The following is a 17,600-nucleotide window of genomic DNA, read 5'->3' as shown; positions in this document are numbered from 1 at the left end:
GGGGAAGTTAATGCGTCCCATTCAACCATCTTTGAAGCGGACTGGGAACACCCCTGCACAGCCCGGCATCCCAGGGCTTCCCTGGAGGCCGGCGCGCACTTGTGATGTGGCACGGCCCTCCCTCAGCAGAGGTCCTGGAAGAGCACAGCAGGGAAGGGGGAACCACTCAGAAATCCCAGGGAACCTATGCCAATACCAAAGACTTTTGGGTCAGTGGCAGAGAACAGCCAAATCTCTGGGAACACCTGGAGGTTTGATTATTAAAGCTGCCCTTCCTCCCTAACCGCTCAGACACATGCCCCTCATTCAGGGCGGACAGCACCGACAACACACCCAAATTAAGTGCACCAATTGGACCCCACAAGAATCAGATCCCCACACACCACAAACACAAAGCTGGGGAGAACTGACTTGAGGGGAATAGGTGACTCACAGACACCATCTGCTGGTTAGAGAAAGTGTACGCCACCAAGCTGCAATTCTGACAAATTAAAGATCAAGTAAAGCAAATGCCAAGAGGCCAAAAACAACAGAAAATCTTAAAGCATATGATAAAACCAGACGATATGGAGAATCCAAACCCAAACACCCAAATCAAAAGATCAGAAGACACACAGTACTTGGCACAATTAATCAAAGAACTACAGACAGGCAATGAGAGCATGGCACAGGATATAAACGACATGAAGAAGAGCATGGCACAGGATATAAAAGACATAAAGAAGACCCTAGAAGAGCATAAAGAAGATATTGCAAGAGTAAATAAAAAAATAGAAGATCTTATGGAAATTAAAGAAACTGTAGGCCAAATTAAAAAGACTCTGGATATTCATAATACAAGATTAGAGGAAGTTGAACAACTCAGCCTCCTTGAGGACCACAGAACAGAAAATGAGAGAACAAAAGAAAGAACGGGGAAAAAAATCGAAAAAATTGAAATGGATCTCAGGGATATGATAGATAAAGTAAAACATCCAAATTTAAGACTCATTGGTGTCCCAGAAGGGGAAGAGAAGGGTAAAGGTCTAGAAAGAGTATTCAAAGAAATTGTTGCGGAAAACTTCCCAAACCTTCTACACAATATAAATACACAACGCATAAATGCCCAGTGAACTCCAAATAGAATAAATCCAAATAAACCCACTGCAAGACATATTCTGATCAGACTGTCAAATACTGAAGAGAAGGAGCAAGTTCTGAAAGCAGCAAGAGAAAAGCAATTCACCACATACAAAAGAAACAACATAAGACTAAGTAGTGACTACTCAGTGGCCTCCATGGAGGCGAGAAGGCAGTGGCATGACATATTTAAAATTCTGAGAGAGAAAAATTTCCAACCAAGAATACTTTATCCAGCAAAACTCTCTTCAAATTTGAGGGAGAGCTTAAATTTTTCACAGACAAACAGATGCTGAGAGATTTTGCTAATAAAAGACCTGCCCTACTTCAGATACTAGAGGGAGTCCTACCGACAGAGAAACAAAGAAAGGAGAGAGAGGTACAGAGAATTTTAAGACATATATAGAATATTACATCCCAGGTCATTGGGACACACATTCTTCTCTAGTGATCCCAGATCTTTCTCCAGAATGGACTGTATGCTGGGACATGAAAACAAGCCTCAATTCAAAAAAAAAAAGAATTTGTTCAAAGCACATTCTCTGACCACAATGGAATACAAATAGAAGTCAATAACCATCAGAGACTTGGAGAATTCACAGACACCTGGAGGATAAAAATGAGGGGGAGATGAAAACATTCACAGATAATCAAAAGCTGAGGGACTTCATCACTAGTAATCAGTCCTATAAGAAATGCTAAAGGGAGATGAGCAGGCTGAAAGGAAGGGACACTAAACAATTGACTGAAACTACATGAAGAAATAAAGATTTCCAGTAAAGATCACATGGTAAATATAAAAACCAATACTACTGTATTTTTGACTTATAACTCCACTATTTACTTCCTACAGGATCTAAAATACATAAACTGTAATGATAAATCAGTAGTTTTGGACTCAATGTAAAATACGTAATTTTTGACAAGAAATACATAAGGGTGGGGGAATGATGGAATATAGGAACATAGTTTACGTGTCATATTGAAGTTAAGTTGGTATCAAAGAAAAACAAAATTGTTACAGATTTAAGATGTTAAATTTAAGCCCCATGGTAAACACACAGAAAGTATCAGAGAATATGACCATAGAGATGAAAAGTAGAGTAGGGGTTCCGAGAAGTGGGGGAAGGGGCAATGAGGAGTTAAGAAATGAGAGTAGGGTTTCTGTTTGGGGTGAAGGAAAACTTCTAAAATGGATGGTGGGAAGATGATAGCATTGCAACATTCTAAATGTGATTAATCCCACGAACGGAATGCTAGCGAGGGGGTAGAATGGGAGGATTTAGGCTATATATGTTTCCACAATTGAAAAAAAAAAAAAAAGACAGTCTAAATAGATGACAATTAAATGCCAAGGATGATCCTGGGATGGGATCTGAGGATGGAGGAGAGGAGGCTCAAAGGGACACAGATGGGACACAAGGAAAAGAAAAGGAAATGTAGAATGTAAGCTTTATGTCAATGTTGAATTTCTTGAACTTCTTAGCTGCGCTTAATGAGATTGCATAAAAGAATGTTCTTGTCCATGGGAAAGGTATATGTGAATTATATTGTTTGCTCAAAGATATGTGCAGCTTGCTCTCATATGTTCAGAGGACAGAGCAATAGATGATGGATGACAGATAGGGAGGGAGGAAGGAAGGGAAAGAGGGAGGGAAAGAAACAGTGGTGTGACAGGATGTTAAAGGTGGTGGATCGGGGTATCGGGGGAGAGGGGTTGGGGTATGATGGAGTTCTTTGTATGGGGTTTGAACTGTTTTGGCAACTGTTCCTGTAAGATTGAATTTATTTCAAAATAAAATTTATTAAGTTAAAAAAAAATTATGTTTCAAATCTATCCAAAGCCATAAGCTTTTACACGATGTCTGAATTTCAAATATTCTCTACCTCTTTCAATTTGTAGGAACTATATACAAATAAAATTGAAGGTATATTTTAGCTTTATAATCATGTCCTTTTTCTTAACATAAAAAAAACAGACGACAGTCTTCTTAAAGCCTTTTATACAGAAATAATACCAATAATAATGTTTGATAACCAATAGGAAATGAAGACACTGGTCAGAAGATATTGGCAATTTCAGAAAAATATATTGAAATATGTGCCATGAACAAAAGGAAGCTTTCATCCTTTGCTTTCAACTTTCAATGCACTCAGAGTTAACAAATGAATAGAAAAAGCCCATCTTATATATTGCTCCAAAATTAGTTATAATAGAAACTGTATATCCTGTTCTTCAAATTCCAAGTATTTCAAAGGCCATGATTTACATAATAGCTATGCCTCTGCCTCACACAGCCTAGTATCTGGGCATCCCAGAGGATTTAATTTCTATCAGAAACACATTATTAGTATATACAGAGATGATCCCTTCCTGTGAAATCTTCCCAATAAAGTAACTGCCAATAGTAAGAAACAGAAAAATTTGAAAAAATCAGAGTTGCCTAAAATTAGCTGTTGGTTATGGTCAGAAATGGTAGCTGAAATTCCCCTTGGCTTTTTCATCCTTATGACACCTAATATGAGGCAGCAACCCTACATATTATTCCTATTATCCACAGGGTGATATTACCACTTTTCTTCATTTTCATTTTTTGGCTATAATTTGTCATTGTATTTATGCTGTTGTTTTGAAACACAGTATTTTTCATGTACCTTAATGATACACAAATTCTGGATGGAATTTTTAAATTGGGTTTAACATCTGAATTTTGCATATCCTGCGAAACTGCTTAGAAAATACTTCAGTACTTATGTGTATTTTGGCAAGAAAAAATCTGTAGCTTTCATTAGCTTTCTCAAAGGACCCTCTGACTGTCTCATTACCAAAGCAAACAAACACTGAGCTAAAAGAAAACACATAATTTTACAAGAAAACCAAGTGGCTAAAACCTGAAATAAAAGACCCTCAACCTGATTTTTTCCAATAGGAAAGCAGGTTTTTCCCCATATTATATAATAAGTATGTTTACCATTAAAAAATTAATTTTACATTAAGTTCATCTTGCTATGATAAATAAGAATAATATGGACATTTTCCACAAAATAATATAATAGATATTCTGGAAATTTTGTTTATTCATAGGTGGAATCTTCAAAGCACAGACCCAACATCACAATACAATATGTTTAATATGTGATAATGTCTGGTAGTATAAACTTGTACTTCATGAAGGTAAATAAATCTGATATAGCAAGCTCTGCAAGAACTACCAGGACTCAGTAAAAAGTCACAGCACACTGATACTCTAGTTAACTAGTCAAGAATATGATTTGGTATTACAAAAGTATACAATTTGAAAAATGCAGTTTGAAAAGTAAAAATGAAAAAGTCTTGCTTCAAGACAAAATAAAATATATCTAAGACCAGAGGCCATCCAATCCTGTGCTTCTAGATTGGGGCTATGTGCCACTGACCATGATACTTGAGCCACAGGATAAATGTGGTGCATCTTCCAGGGCATCAGGTTTTTTAGAGATTTGGGATGGGGAGGTTTTTTTAGAGAACATTTGGGATGTGTATATATTTTGCAAAAAAAAAAAAAAAAAAAAAAAAAGATGTTAAAAGATTTATTTCTAATTAAATCTTTCATTTTTTTCAAATTTATTTTTATAAAATAAAAAAGGAAGACAGATTTTCTCCTTTTGTTTAAAATAAAAATCAACTGTCAGAAGAAGGTACATAGAGTGCACTTTCAGTACCTAGAAAATGCTAATAAGAACATTTTGGTGAGTCACATAACAAAATGCTTCATTTTGTTGGGAGTAGTATCCTGGGCATTATTGACTGAGCAAATATGGTACAATTCTTCTTCATTCTCAATGCACATGGTGTGCACATCTACTATCTTTGCCACAGCACAAAATAAGATTATGGTGCGTTGTAACTTTTTAAATTCACCTAATGTAATTGTCCTAACATTGCCAGTTGTTTAGATTTAGGTAACAGGGAAATGACATTGAAAGTTACAAACATAAAACATATTCAATATGAAACATGGTCACATTGATCAGTACAGATGTCCAAATCCCAATCCCTGTTCCCCCGCCGTCGTCCTTTGTTGTAAAATGGAACCAGGCTATTCTAATCCCCTGCGGTTTTTGCTGTAGAATGTAAGATACATGAAGGCAGTGGGTCCTATCTGTTCTCTTCAACACCATACATGCAGCACTCTGCACAGTGCCCGGCACATGGGAAACAATCAATAAATACTGTGCAATGAAGAAAAAGGAAATGCAAGGACAGTGATCTAGAGACTGGAATGGGAATTGGGAACAGAAAACAGAACAAATGAAAGTGAAATAATGCTTGTAAAAAGTAACTCATATTGTGAAATCAGAAGAAATTTAAGTCCAGAATATTACTGAAATCATTTTATTTAATGCTTATGAAAGGATGAATAGCCATATGTAAAGGACTTAGTAAGCATTAAATTCCAAAATAATTTATAATAATTTAAAAGTAGCATTGAAGAATACTTTTTAAATGTCTTTTAGCTTGCTACTACTATGTAAGAAAAATAAAGTTGGAAAAGATTTATATAATAAACTCATTTGGGTAAAAAAAATGCATAAAAAAACTTCTGCAAGAACATAAGCTATCAACATTGATATCCTCTGGGAAGTAGGACTGGGGGCCTAACACAGAAAGAGGAAAACTTTTATTTTATTTTATACATTTGAATTTTTGTACAATGAACATATATATTTCATAATAAAACTCAAAGGGAAAATATCCAATTTGTAAGTATTTTTGCAACACTCAGGCAAAAATGTAGAAATTTAGACATTTTAATCTCTCAAGATTATACAGAGTTTCACTTTCAGAAAAGCAAGATGAGGAGCTCAGCGGATTCACTCCCAAGCAAAAGTGAAAATTAAAAAAAAAAAATCCCTAGATATACAGTATACAGCATAAATTCATTCAAGGAAATCTACTAAAACTCAGTGAGAGTAGCCAGTCTGTGGCATTTAACCACAACCCACTCCCTCCCCCCACCCCAACTCAGTGTAACAGAAACTCTACTTCAGGCCAATGTACCATGAAAATGGGGCATCCTCTCCCCTCAGCTCTCATCTTGGGCCATGATGTAGACCCAGGAGGTAGTATATCAGCATTTCACATCCTATCTCCAGGTACCTGTTGCAGAGGCTAAATTCCTAGTAAGCATAGCCAAGAAGTGAAGGCTCCCTTCTATCCCCCAACCCTACCCTTGGATGTGATGCCCTGAGAATATTGGGGCCTTTAACACCCTTGCTCTGACTCCTTCATAAGGTGGTAGTTTCCCAACAAGAGAAGCAAGCTGAGAAGATCAGGGGCTATCTTCCTTCCCTACCAAGACCGCAGCTTCTACAGCAGGGGGATCACTCAGAGTGAAGCATGCCATTGTATCCTTACCCTGCTACCTCCACTTGAAGCATGGGCTCAGAGATTTTGCCCAGTGTGAGAAGCAGCCCATAAAATGGACAGCTCCAAATCTCTTCCCAAAGTGATTTTATTTGTAAGAATATAGGAAAGTACAACCCTAAAGGTGCTCACAAAAACAATAGAGGGTGTGGTGAAAAGCAATTAAGATGATTCATAGATTCATTAACGATATAAGCTAAACCATAAACCATCTAGTTTACCAGAGAAATCAGGGAAAGAGGCAGCTCAGAAGAGCTTCCCTGGGGTGAGAACCTCAAATACTGAACACAAAAATTATCCCTGCAAATGAGTCCAAATTTAATTGGATAATCCTGCAGCACAAGTTGTGTCCAATGGCATTGGAAAACAACAGAACAATCAGCCAGCCATTAGTGAAGCTAATCAACTGGGTGTGGTCAGGAAAAGAGACAAAGAGAGCTCTGATCAATCACTGTTATCCAAGAGTGACTGTGTGTTTGTCCAGGGCTACACTAGCCAAGGAGCAACATCAGAGGCTTCAAACTATGGAGGGAAAATAGACTTCACTTAAAGAATCCAGTGAGTCACTAAAAAAATAAACAAACAATGACTAGTGCTGGAGAGTGGAAAGGACCAGTAGCCAAAGTTGCAACAGTATATTATCTAAAATGTCCAGTTTCCAACAACAAATTGTAAGATGTGAAAAAACAGGAAAGTGTGACCCATACACAAGAATAAAAGCAAGCAACAGAAGCTGCCAGTGAAAGTGATCAAAGGTTAGATTTAACAAAGACTTCAAAGTAGCCAACATAAATATGTTCAAAGAACTAAAGTAAGCTATGCACAGAGAAGTTAAGGAAGGTACCTTAACAATGTCTCATCCAATAGAGAATAATAATTAAAAGATAGAAATTATAAAAAGAACCAAATAGACATTCTGGAGTTGAAAAGTACAATAATTGAAATGAAAAATCTGCTCAACAGCAGATTTGAAACAGCAGAAGAAAGAATTGGCAAACTTGAAGACAGATGAATAGCGATGAATAGAGATTATACAATCTAAAGAAAAGAGAGAAAAAAAAAAGAACAGAGAGATGTGGGACACCATTATGTTTACATAATATAGAATATATAGTATTATGTACATAATACGTAGTGGGAATGCCAGAAAGAAATAAGAAAAAAGGAGCAAAAATGTATTTAAAGAAATAATTGTCAAAATCTTCCCAAATTTAATGAATTTATGGTATATGAATTGTATCTCAATAATGCTGTAACCAAAAATATGGGGGAAAAAGAATATATTAATGATTGATAATATTGTTTAAAGTTTGCACTTATTCTCTCTTTACTAAATTGTGAAACTGGATAATGAAACAAACTAGGACATTTCCCAAAGCTAGAAAAAAATACTCTTAATTTTGAGAAAGAAAAATTATCAAAAGCTTAAATCACAAATATGTATAACTGTTGGTTTTTGTTAAATATTTGTGATCTTGATCATTGCTGAATATAGATTCCAGTTTAAGGTTTTGAAAAGTTTTTTTTTCTTTTTTAAAAACAAACAACCAGAACTATTATATATTTAGAGCAACCACGTACATGATAGACTGTAAAAACAAAACAAAATCTAGTTGCCGATCCTAACAATATTATATGGAAATCTTTTATATAATTTTTAAAAATGATCTCAATAGAGACATCATAAATAAAGGAATGCCAGAGGATGATGTTACTCCAGGTACTTAACGGGTAGACTGATAAAAAATTTACATACTATCATTTTTATTTTTCTCTTGATTCCCTTAACTACAAAAGAATAGGTTAAAAGGTATCTTTGATGGTGCATGTACCAAAATATTAGTAATAAAACTCAAAAAGTACTTACATGTCTATGTAAAACTTTGAAACTGACCCAAAGAAATTCCTATCATTTTTAATAGGTTTAAATTATATCCATTCAGGAACTAGGAATGGCATGCCTTGATGGTGGCTCACTATAAGATATTGCATTTCTTAAGTTAAGCAACTGATTCTTATGGTATGCACTCTTTTCCTGGCTGTCTTGTTCATCCAGTGATTTTCTTATACAATTCTTTAATTCTTCAATTCCTTCTCTGGTAACTGCAGATATTGGGATGATATGTTGGAACTCCATAATCCTCTCTGGAATCATGTTTTTTTCAAATAACTGCAGAAAATCTGAAAAAGAATACAAAACTAAATTTATTTTCATTGTCTTTGATAGTAAGTAAAAACTACATTAAGAGGTCTGATTTGTGAACCAGGGAACCCAAAACTAAGTGAAAGTGCCCCCAAAACTGTTAGCTAATCTGTAGCTCCTCCTTTTGAGCTTGTTGTGCAAGCACCACCCAAACTCCAATATTAGCAGCTTCTTCTCTATTTGAGCTTGTTTTGCAGTCAGATGTAACCTGAGCATGCAAAGAAACCTGGACTGGCATCCTTAGATAACCTCCAAGACCCCAGCAACTAAAATCATCTCCCTCGGAACCAAAGTTTGAGTGAATCGAGAGAAGCATCAGAAGCAAATCCAATATGAGAAGTCCTTTAACAAGGAAAATCAGATCAAAAGCATGCCTTACTATATATGGCAAATCTATGCCTAGCCAATCAAACCACACCAAATCAACCTTCCCCATAACAGAATCCACCTCCCAATCTCATAAAATCTTTCTTAGCTTTCAAGTCAGGAGACAGATCTGAGCCTTGCCTTCTGTCTTCTTGCTGGTCAGCCTCACAATAAAGCTCTTTCTTTTCCCAAAATCTCAATGTCATAGAATCCTAAGAATTGGCTCCTGTGCGCATCAGGCAGCAAGCCTCTTGCTCACGTTAGCATTTTTAATTTCTTTTTTTTTCCTTCTCTGTAATAAACTCTCAGAACCTTTGGTTTTTACTCACTAATGAAAATGATAAGGTTCTTGGCACATGATAGATGCTTAAATATTTGTTGGGTGAATATATTCCAAACAAAATTAAGTATAAGTAGATTAATTAGAGAAGGGGGTTTACTCACAGAACCAATAAATTTTGATTTTTTTTTTTTTTTTTTGCTCAATAAGGTGAAAGAACTTTTCTGTAAAACAAAAATAAAACAACCTATAATTTGAAACAGTCTAGACTGCCTCAATGTGCAAGTCTTTTTTTTAATGCAATTTTATTGAGATATATTCACACACCATATAATCCATCCAAAGTATATAATCAATGGCTCACAGTATCATCATATAGTTGATTGCCACAATCAATTTTAGAACATTTTCATTACTCCAAAGTAAAGAAAAATATAAAAATAAAAAAGGACACCCAAAGCATCCCATACCTCTTATAGCCCCCATTATGTATATATATTTTTTCTTTATTTTATTTATTTTATTACTCATCTACCCATACACTAGAAAAAGGGAGTGTCAGTCACAAGGTTTTCACAATCACATGGTCACAAGATAAAAGCTATATAGTCATCATCAAGAATCAAGTCTACTGGATTACAGTTCAACCGATTCAGGTTTTTCCTTCTAGCTGTTCTAATACACCAGAAACTAAAAAGGAGTATCTATATATGCATAAGAATAACTCCAGAATGACCTCTTGACTCTATTCGAAATCTCTTAGCCATTGAAACTTTATTTTGTTTCATTTCTATTCCCCCTTTGGGTCAAGAAGGCATTGTCAATTCCATGATGCCAGGGCTGACTTATCCCTGGGCGTCATGTCCCATGTTGCCAAGGAGACTTACACCCCTGGGAGCTATGTCCCACGTAGTAGGGCAGGGTAGTAAGTTTATTTGCAGAGTTGGCTGAGAGAGGCCACATCTGATCAACAAAAGAGGTTCTCTGGGGTGACTCTTAGGCATAATTGTAAGTAGGCTTAGCTTCTTCTTTGCAGGAATAAGTTTCATAATGGCAAGCCCCAAGATGGAGGGCTTGACTTGTTAAACTGGGTGTCCCTAACGCTCACGAGAATATCAGGAATTCCCCAGGTGGGGAAGTTCAATATTGCCACATTTTCCCCGGTCCCTCAAGGGGACTCTACAAATATTTTATTTTCTGCCCAAAATACTCTGGGATGTATTGGAGTATTACAGTAACCTGTACAGAATAACAAGATCATGATCATTCCCTATTCTAGGTTCCATGTAACTATGTTGTTTAAATAAACTGACCATTCAGGTTAAATTAGTGTGCTACAGAGAATATAAATTTTGTACCAAATAAACAATCTGCAAGAGTCTTTTAACTTTCCTAAAGTATAAGCTTATCTTTCTTGGTGCTAGGATTCATAATAAAATTTAAAAGAATATGGGAAGAGTTCAAGAGGAGATCATTGCAGATGAGTCCAATGTATACCCCCAAGAACTCACAGCTGTTTCACTGCTTTTCCCTCTTTCTTGCTGCCAAGGCAATGGGAAGAATGACAGCCTACTGACTTGATGATAAGAACTGGAAAGGCCAGGCTGAAAGAGACTGGACAAGCCAACACAGGGCATACTTCCTTAGATGCATGGGCATTCAAGGAAGTCCAGAGAGCCTAACTCATGAATTACCACTGGGACACATTTTATTCTATGATGGTAAAGCATGGCTACAAACTCTTGAGTTAACCCTCTGTGGTAATTTGAAGCTTTATATGCCCTAGAAGAACATATTCTTAAAGTTAATCTATTCCTGTGGGTGTGACCCCATTTTAAGTAGGACCTTTTCGTGAGGCTACTTCAGTTAACTGTGACCCACCTCAATCAAGGTGGGTCTTAATCCCATTACTAGAGTCCTCTATAAGATAATGAAATTCAGAGAAAGAGAGAGAAAGCCATGGAAGCAAGAAGCTAAAATCAATGAAACCTGGGAGAGAAAGAAGAAACCAGCAGATGCCAACACATGCCTTGCTATATGAAGAGGAGCCAAGGATCTCTGGCAACTGGTCTTTGGGAAGAAAGCATCACCTTAATGATGCCTTGATTTGGACATTTTCCCAGCCTTAAAACCATGAACGAATAAATTCCCATTGCTTAACCCAACCCATTTCATGGTATTTCTTTTGAGTGACCTAGTAAACTAAAACAGATTTTGGTACCAGGAGAGTGCGATGCTGCTATTGAAAATACGAAAAATGTGGAAATGGCTTTGGAACTGGTGATCACGAGTAGAGGCTTGAAGAATTTGAGAGAAAAGACCTAGATTGCTTTGAAGAGACTGTTGGTAGAAATATGGATGCTAAAGCTATTCTGGTGAGGACTAGATGGAAATGATGAGTGTGTTATTGGAAACTGTAGCAAAAGGCAATTCTCGTTTTAAAGTGGTAGAGAACTTGATGAGACTGAGTTCAGATGTTGCATGGAAGGCAGAAATTGAAAGTGATGAACTTGGATATTTAGCTGAGGAGATTTCAAAGATAAGTGTGGGAAGTACAGCCTGGTTTCTCCTTACAGCTTATAGTAAAATGTGAAAGGAAAAGGGATAAGCTGAGAACTGAACTCCAGTGCATAAAGAAACCAGAAATTCATGGTTTGGAAAATCTGAGTTCCTGAAAAGTGAGTCCCCGAAGAATAGGGCTCCATGTTAGGGTTTAACTGAACATGGAACCATTCAGCAATTACCATGGAAGTCAGAAATGGAGATGCAGTTATCCAAGAAGGATCTGTGGAAAGTCCTACTGTTTGATGGTTTGGACTCCTATATACTACAAGCAAAATCAACAAGGTTCTGTGAGTTCTGTATGAATAGAACCAATGCCAGTCTGAGCTAAAAGGAAAAGAAAAGAGACAGATTAAAGGAAAAATCACTTCAAGAGCAGTATCATGGATGCTGAGGTCTGGACCAAAGACATCTTACTGGGCAAACAGGAGGTTCACAAATGTGTGCGGAAAGGGTGAGTCTGCCCCTGCGCTTGAAGGGGGCAAGTCATCTGGTTAGTAAGTGCTACTACCCCAGTATTTAGAGAGGCTGGAGCACATGCCCTGGGGACTGTGGAGAACCTGGCTGCCACCCCACTGCTCTGAGAGGGTGGAGACTGTGCCCTAGCATTTGTGGAAAGCTTGGCCCATCTCAATGCTTGGAGAGGGTGGAGCCATCAACCCAGTGTTTAGGGAGAGCATGATTGTTGGGCAAGTGCCTGGAAGGGGTGGGGTGGCCATTCCATCAGGCCTGCAGGACAAAATATAGTTCCATAGATAACTCTCAGACCTTGAAATCTAATGGAGTATGCCTTGCAGGGTTTCAGAATGGTTTGAAACCATGACCCGTTTTCCTTCTAATTTTTCCCTATGTGAACGGGAATGTTTATCCCATGCCTGTCCCTCCATTGTATATTGGAAGCAGATAACTTGTTCTCTAAGTTTCACAGGTCCACAAATGGAGGGGAATTGTGCCCCAGGACAGATACAACCATAATCAATTTTGATGAGTCTTTGTACTTAGCATTGTTTCTGAAATCACTTAAGACTTTTGGGATATTGTGATGGAATGAATGTATTTTGCATACAGAAAGAACATATCTTTTTGGGGTCCAGAGGGTGGAGTGTGATGGTTTGAAATGTATGTACCCCAGAAAAACATGTTCTTAAATGTAAGCCATTCCTGAGTACATGAACCCATTGTAAGTAGGACCTTTAAACGAGGCTACTTCAGTTAAGATGTGACCCACCTCAATCAGGATGGGTTTTAATCCTATTACTGGAGTCCTTCATAAGGGAATGTAATTCAGAGAAGAGAGAGAAAGCCACAGAAGCTGAAATCAATGAAACCTGGAGGGGAAGGGAGAGACAAGCAGATGCACACATGCTTTGCCATATGACAAAGGAGCCAAGGATCTCCAGCAGACAGTTTTCAAGAAGAAAGCATCACCTTGACGATGCCTTAATTTGGACATTTTCCCAGCCTTAAAACCATGAGTGAAGAAATTCCCATTGTTTAACCTGACCCATTTCATGGTACTTGCTTTGAGCAGCCTAAGAAACTAAAACACCCTTCATCCTCATGCCTCCTCTGAAAATTCCCTTTTCTGCAAGACCAGCTAGCAAACAGATCTAAAGACATTAAAAGCTAATGACATTAGGATGTGATGACTATTTAACAATTCCAGGGAATATGTATACCCAGGAAAAATTATGAACTGAAGGACAGCTCCAGCAGGTACAATATACAGGAAAGACATTTTTGAGAGGGGAGAAAGGATCTTCTGGTGGTGTCTGCTAGTCCTAGTACACCAGAATCCATTTCCCCCAATTTTTATCCCAAGGATAAAAACATACAGAAATCAGACTACTTGACAACATGTTAGCCACCTAACATACACCCTTCTTTTCCTCATTTTTGAAAAAGTATTTTTGTGTGATTGGGAAAGCCATATGGACCACACTCCCCTTTGTCTAGTTTATGGATGGATAAGTAGAAAAATGGGGGAAGGGAAAAAAAAAAAAAAGGCACACAGTGTTCTTTTTTACTTTAATTATTCTTTTTCACTTTAATTTTTATTATTATTATTTTTGTGTGTGTGGTAATGAAAATGTCAAAAATTAATTTTGGTGATGAATGTACAATTATATAATGGTACTGTAAACGAATGTATGCTTTGTTTTGTATGACTGCATGGTATGTACATATATATCAATAAAAATGAGCAAAAAAAGAAAAAGTATTTTTGAGTATTTCTGACTTGTAGACTCAGAAAAAAGAAAGCATCATCACTGTGCTACTGAGGTGATCTGCCAAGGTCAATATTTAAAACCGTGAAGAGTCCCATTTAGTTTCCCTGTACAAGGTTGTCTATTTAGGAACAGATTTCAAACAAATCCTTCTTGAGCAATAGCATCTAGTTTTCTGCTTTTTATACACATAGAGTTAGGGTTGCAAAGAAACACACCTCTTTAAAATTATTAGCTCTGATTTTAAATTATGGTGGGTGTACTAGGGGAACCAGAAGTTCTAAAACTTGTGAAGTATGTTAATTAAACTGAAATATCTCACAGGTAAATGCTGATTTTTTTCCTCTTCTTACCCAAATCCTATCCACTCTTTAAGAGCCCAGTATAATTTTTACTTCTTCATGAAGCTTGACCTTTTTAGCTCAAATAAATCCTTCTTTCCTCTTGTTCCTATAATTTACTGTCCAAATCAAACATTATGAAACTTGATAATTATGTTACAATGTTATTTAAATGTTTCATATGGTATGTGTGCTTTCTTTAAACACAAATGTTTTTTCAGAATAGAAACTGTCAGTTTTTCATTTTCATCCATTTTAGCAATGAGCAGCATTCTCTGCACATAGTAGGTATTCAAAAAATAGACATTAAATGAAAGAATGGGTTTACCTTTAGGATTCTGGAGTTGGGACATCAGTTCATGGAGTTTATCTTGGGCACCTGGCAAATCCATTTTATTAACTGCCAGTAGTGCAGGTTTTGTCTGAAGCTCTTCTTTATACAACTCCAATTCCTTTGAATTAAAAGAGAAAATCTAAATAATTTTATGAAATTATCCATATAAATTACCTGTTTGGTAATATCTTTTTTTAATGTATAGGACTGGGTAACCTATAATTCATTTATATCTCTGAAATGCAATAATTCCCAACAACCACAAAGCTGATTAACAAATACAATTCAGAAAATGCTTACTGGTTAGATCACGTTAGTGTATTTTAGTTCATATGACACTAGAGACAGTTGATTTTGTGCCTTGAGCAAAGTACAGATATCTGGAATTCTAAAAGCACTCAGATAAAATTCAGAAATAGGTAATGACAATTTAATACCACACTCTACTCTATCCTTGGAAAAAGTCAATGTGCTTCATAGTAAATCTTTACAACCTTGGATTAAAGCAATGGATTCTCAGATATGATGACAAAAGCACAAGCAACAAAAGAAAAAAATAGATAAAAGGGACTTAAATAAAAATAAAATAAAACAAATAAAAATAGATAAAAGGGACTTTTAATTCTTAAAAGATTATTAAAACTTTTTATGCTTCAAAAAGGAAAATCAACAGAAAGGGAGAAAAATATTTGCCAACCATATGTCTGTTAAGGGACTTGTATCCAGAATATAAAGAACTTTTACAACTCAACAATAAAAAAACAATTAGCCCATTAAAAATTGTGAAAAGGATTTAAAGACATTTCTTCGAAGAAGACATATAAATGGCCAATAAAAACACATGAATTAATGTTCAACATTATTAGTCACCAGTGAAGTACAAATCAAAACCATGAGATAATACTTCATCTCACTAGGATGACTACAATTTTAAAAAGAGAAAATGAAAAGTATTGGCAAGGATGTGAAAAAATCGGAACCCTCACTGAAAATGAGGTTTTCAAAGTGGTGCAACCACTTTGAAAAACAGTTTGGGAGCTTCTCAAAACATTAAAGAGAATTACCATATGACTCAGCAATTCTGCTCCCAGGTATATACCATATCCACAAGAAAAGAAAACATGATATGCACACAAAACTTGTACTGTACTCAAATCGTCACAGCAGCATTATTCATAATAGCCAAGAGACGAAAACAACTCAAATGTCCACCAACTGATAAATGGATAAACAAAAATGTGGTATAGCCATACACTGAAATATATTTGGCAATGAAAAGAAATGAAGTTCCAAGGCATGCTACAAAATAGATAAATCCTGAAAACCTCAAACTAAGTGAAATAAGCCAGTCATAGAAGACCATATATTGTATGATTTCATTTATAAGAAATGTTCAGAATAGGTAAAACTACAGAAACAGAAAGTAGATTAGAAGTTGGCAAGGCCTAGGGTGACAGGAAGTTGGGGAGAGACGACTAATGGGTACAGGGTTTCATTTAGGGTTATGAAAATATTCTGGAATTAGACAGGGGTTGATGGTTGCACAACAATGTCAATATACAAAAAAACACTGAACTGTAACCTTAAAAGCGTGAATTTTATGGTAGGTGAATTATATTTCAATAAATCCATCACATTTTTTAAAAGTGAGCAATAGCATCTAGTTTTCTGCTTTTTATACACATAGAGAGTTAGGGTTGCTAAAAAAACAAAAAGTCAATGTGCTTATTTTTCAAATAACTCAAATGAAATTTAATTTAAATAAAAAGGACATTGCATTTTAAATCATTTCCTTAAGGCAAAAGGAAGGCTAGAGGACTCTAGGCTCACTGATCTGACAGAAATTCAAGGCTGTTATTCTTCATGTGCAAAAGGAAAGCAGCAAAAAAGCTTTCACACTTATTTACCTTTTAACAGTTCTCTATACTTCAGATAACAATACAACTTTTAAAACCTTTTTTTAACCTTAATTTTTAATAAGATTGATAATAGCATTAGGGATATATATCCATATATGTATATGGTCCATACTGTGTATGTCCATATTACTTTCCTATGGCTCTTCATTCTTCAAACATACATATAGCATAGAGTTACATTTGATGAACTAATGGTGGTTAACTACTTTTGACAATTAGAGAAATTAGCTTTCTCCTGCTAGCTAAAGCAATTCTCTGTAATACTATTTCTCAACCTTGGCACTAATGACATTTTGGACCTGCTAATTCTTTGTTCAGGGGGACTGTCCTTCACATTGTAGGATATTCAGCAGCATCTTTAGCCACTACTATTAGATCCCATTATCATCCCCCCAGCTATGACAACTGAAAACATCTCCAGACACTGCCAAGTGTCTTCTGAGAGGCAAAGATGCCCATGGTTGAGAATCACTGCTGTAGAAGGATATAATGTGATTCTAAGGTCATTATATTCATTATAGCTTCACTAATAGAAAACAATTGGCTCACCAAGCTTTTTTTTATATACTTCTAGCATATCTGATGATTTCTTGATCTCAATACCTTCATTATGATGTGCAGTGGTTAAGAGTATAAACACTATCATCAAACTGCCTACTTAGAGTTGGCTCTACCTCTTATTAGCTTTCTGAACTTGGCTAATTAGTATTAATTTCTGTAAGCTTCATTTTGGGAAGGAGGTAGGGTGGGTAATAATAGTATCTACCTCACAGGATTTTGCGAAGATTAAAGGAGATTATTCATGCAAAGGGCATGGCACACTGTAAGCATTCAATAAGTG

General features: G+C 36.2%; 1 protein-coding gene across 5 annotated transcripts in view; it reads right to left on the bottom strand.

Annotated features, from left to right (window-relative positions):
- Positions 1 to 4,764: 4,764 nt before the first annotated feature.
- Positions 4,765 to 17,600, bottom strand: part of GTPBP10 (GTP binding protein 10) — a 48,804-nt gene continuing 35,968 nt past the window's right edge. For all 5 annotated transcript variants that reach the window (XM_037836613.1, XM_037836616.1, XM_037836614.1 and 2 more), the window contains 2 exons: positions 14,835 to 14,958; positions 4,765 to 8,707 (listed from right to left, as the gene is read on the bottom strand). In XM_037836613.1, coding sequence (XP_037692541.1) covers positions 8,466 to 8,707; positions 14,835 to 14,958 — 366 coding nt within the window. In that variant the 3' untranslated portion in view covers positions 4,765 to 8,465. The remainder of the gene's footprint in view (positions 8,708 to 14,834; positions 14,959 to 17,600) is intronic.

Source organism: Choloepus didactylus, chromosome 5 (assembly GCF_015220235.1).
Source record: "Choloepus didactylus isolate mChoDid1 chromosome 5, mChoDid1.pri, whole genome shotgun sequence".
Lineage (NCBI taxonomy): Eukaryota > Metazoa > Chordata > Mammalia > Pilosa > Megalonychidae > Choloepus > Choloepus didactylus.
The sequence above is the reverse complement of the archived record's forward strand: the minus strand, read 5'-3'. Positions and strand labels throughout refer to the sequence as shown.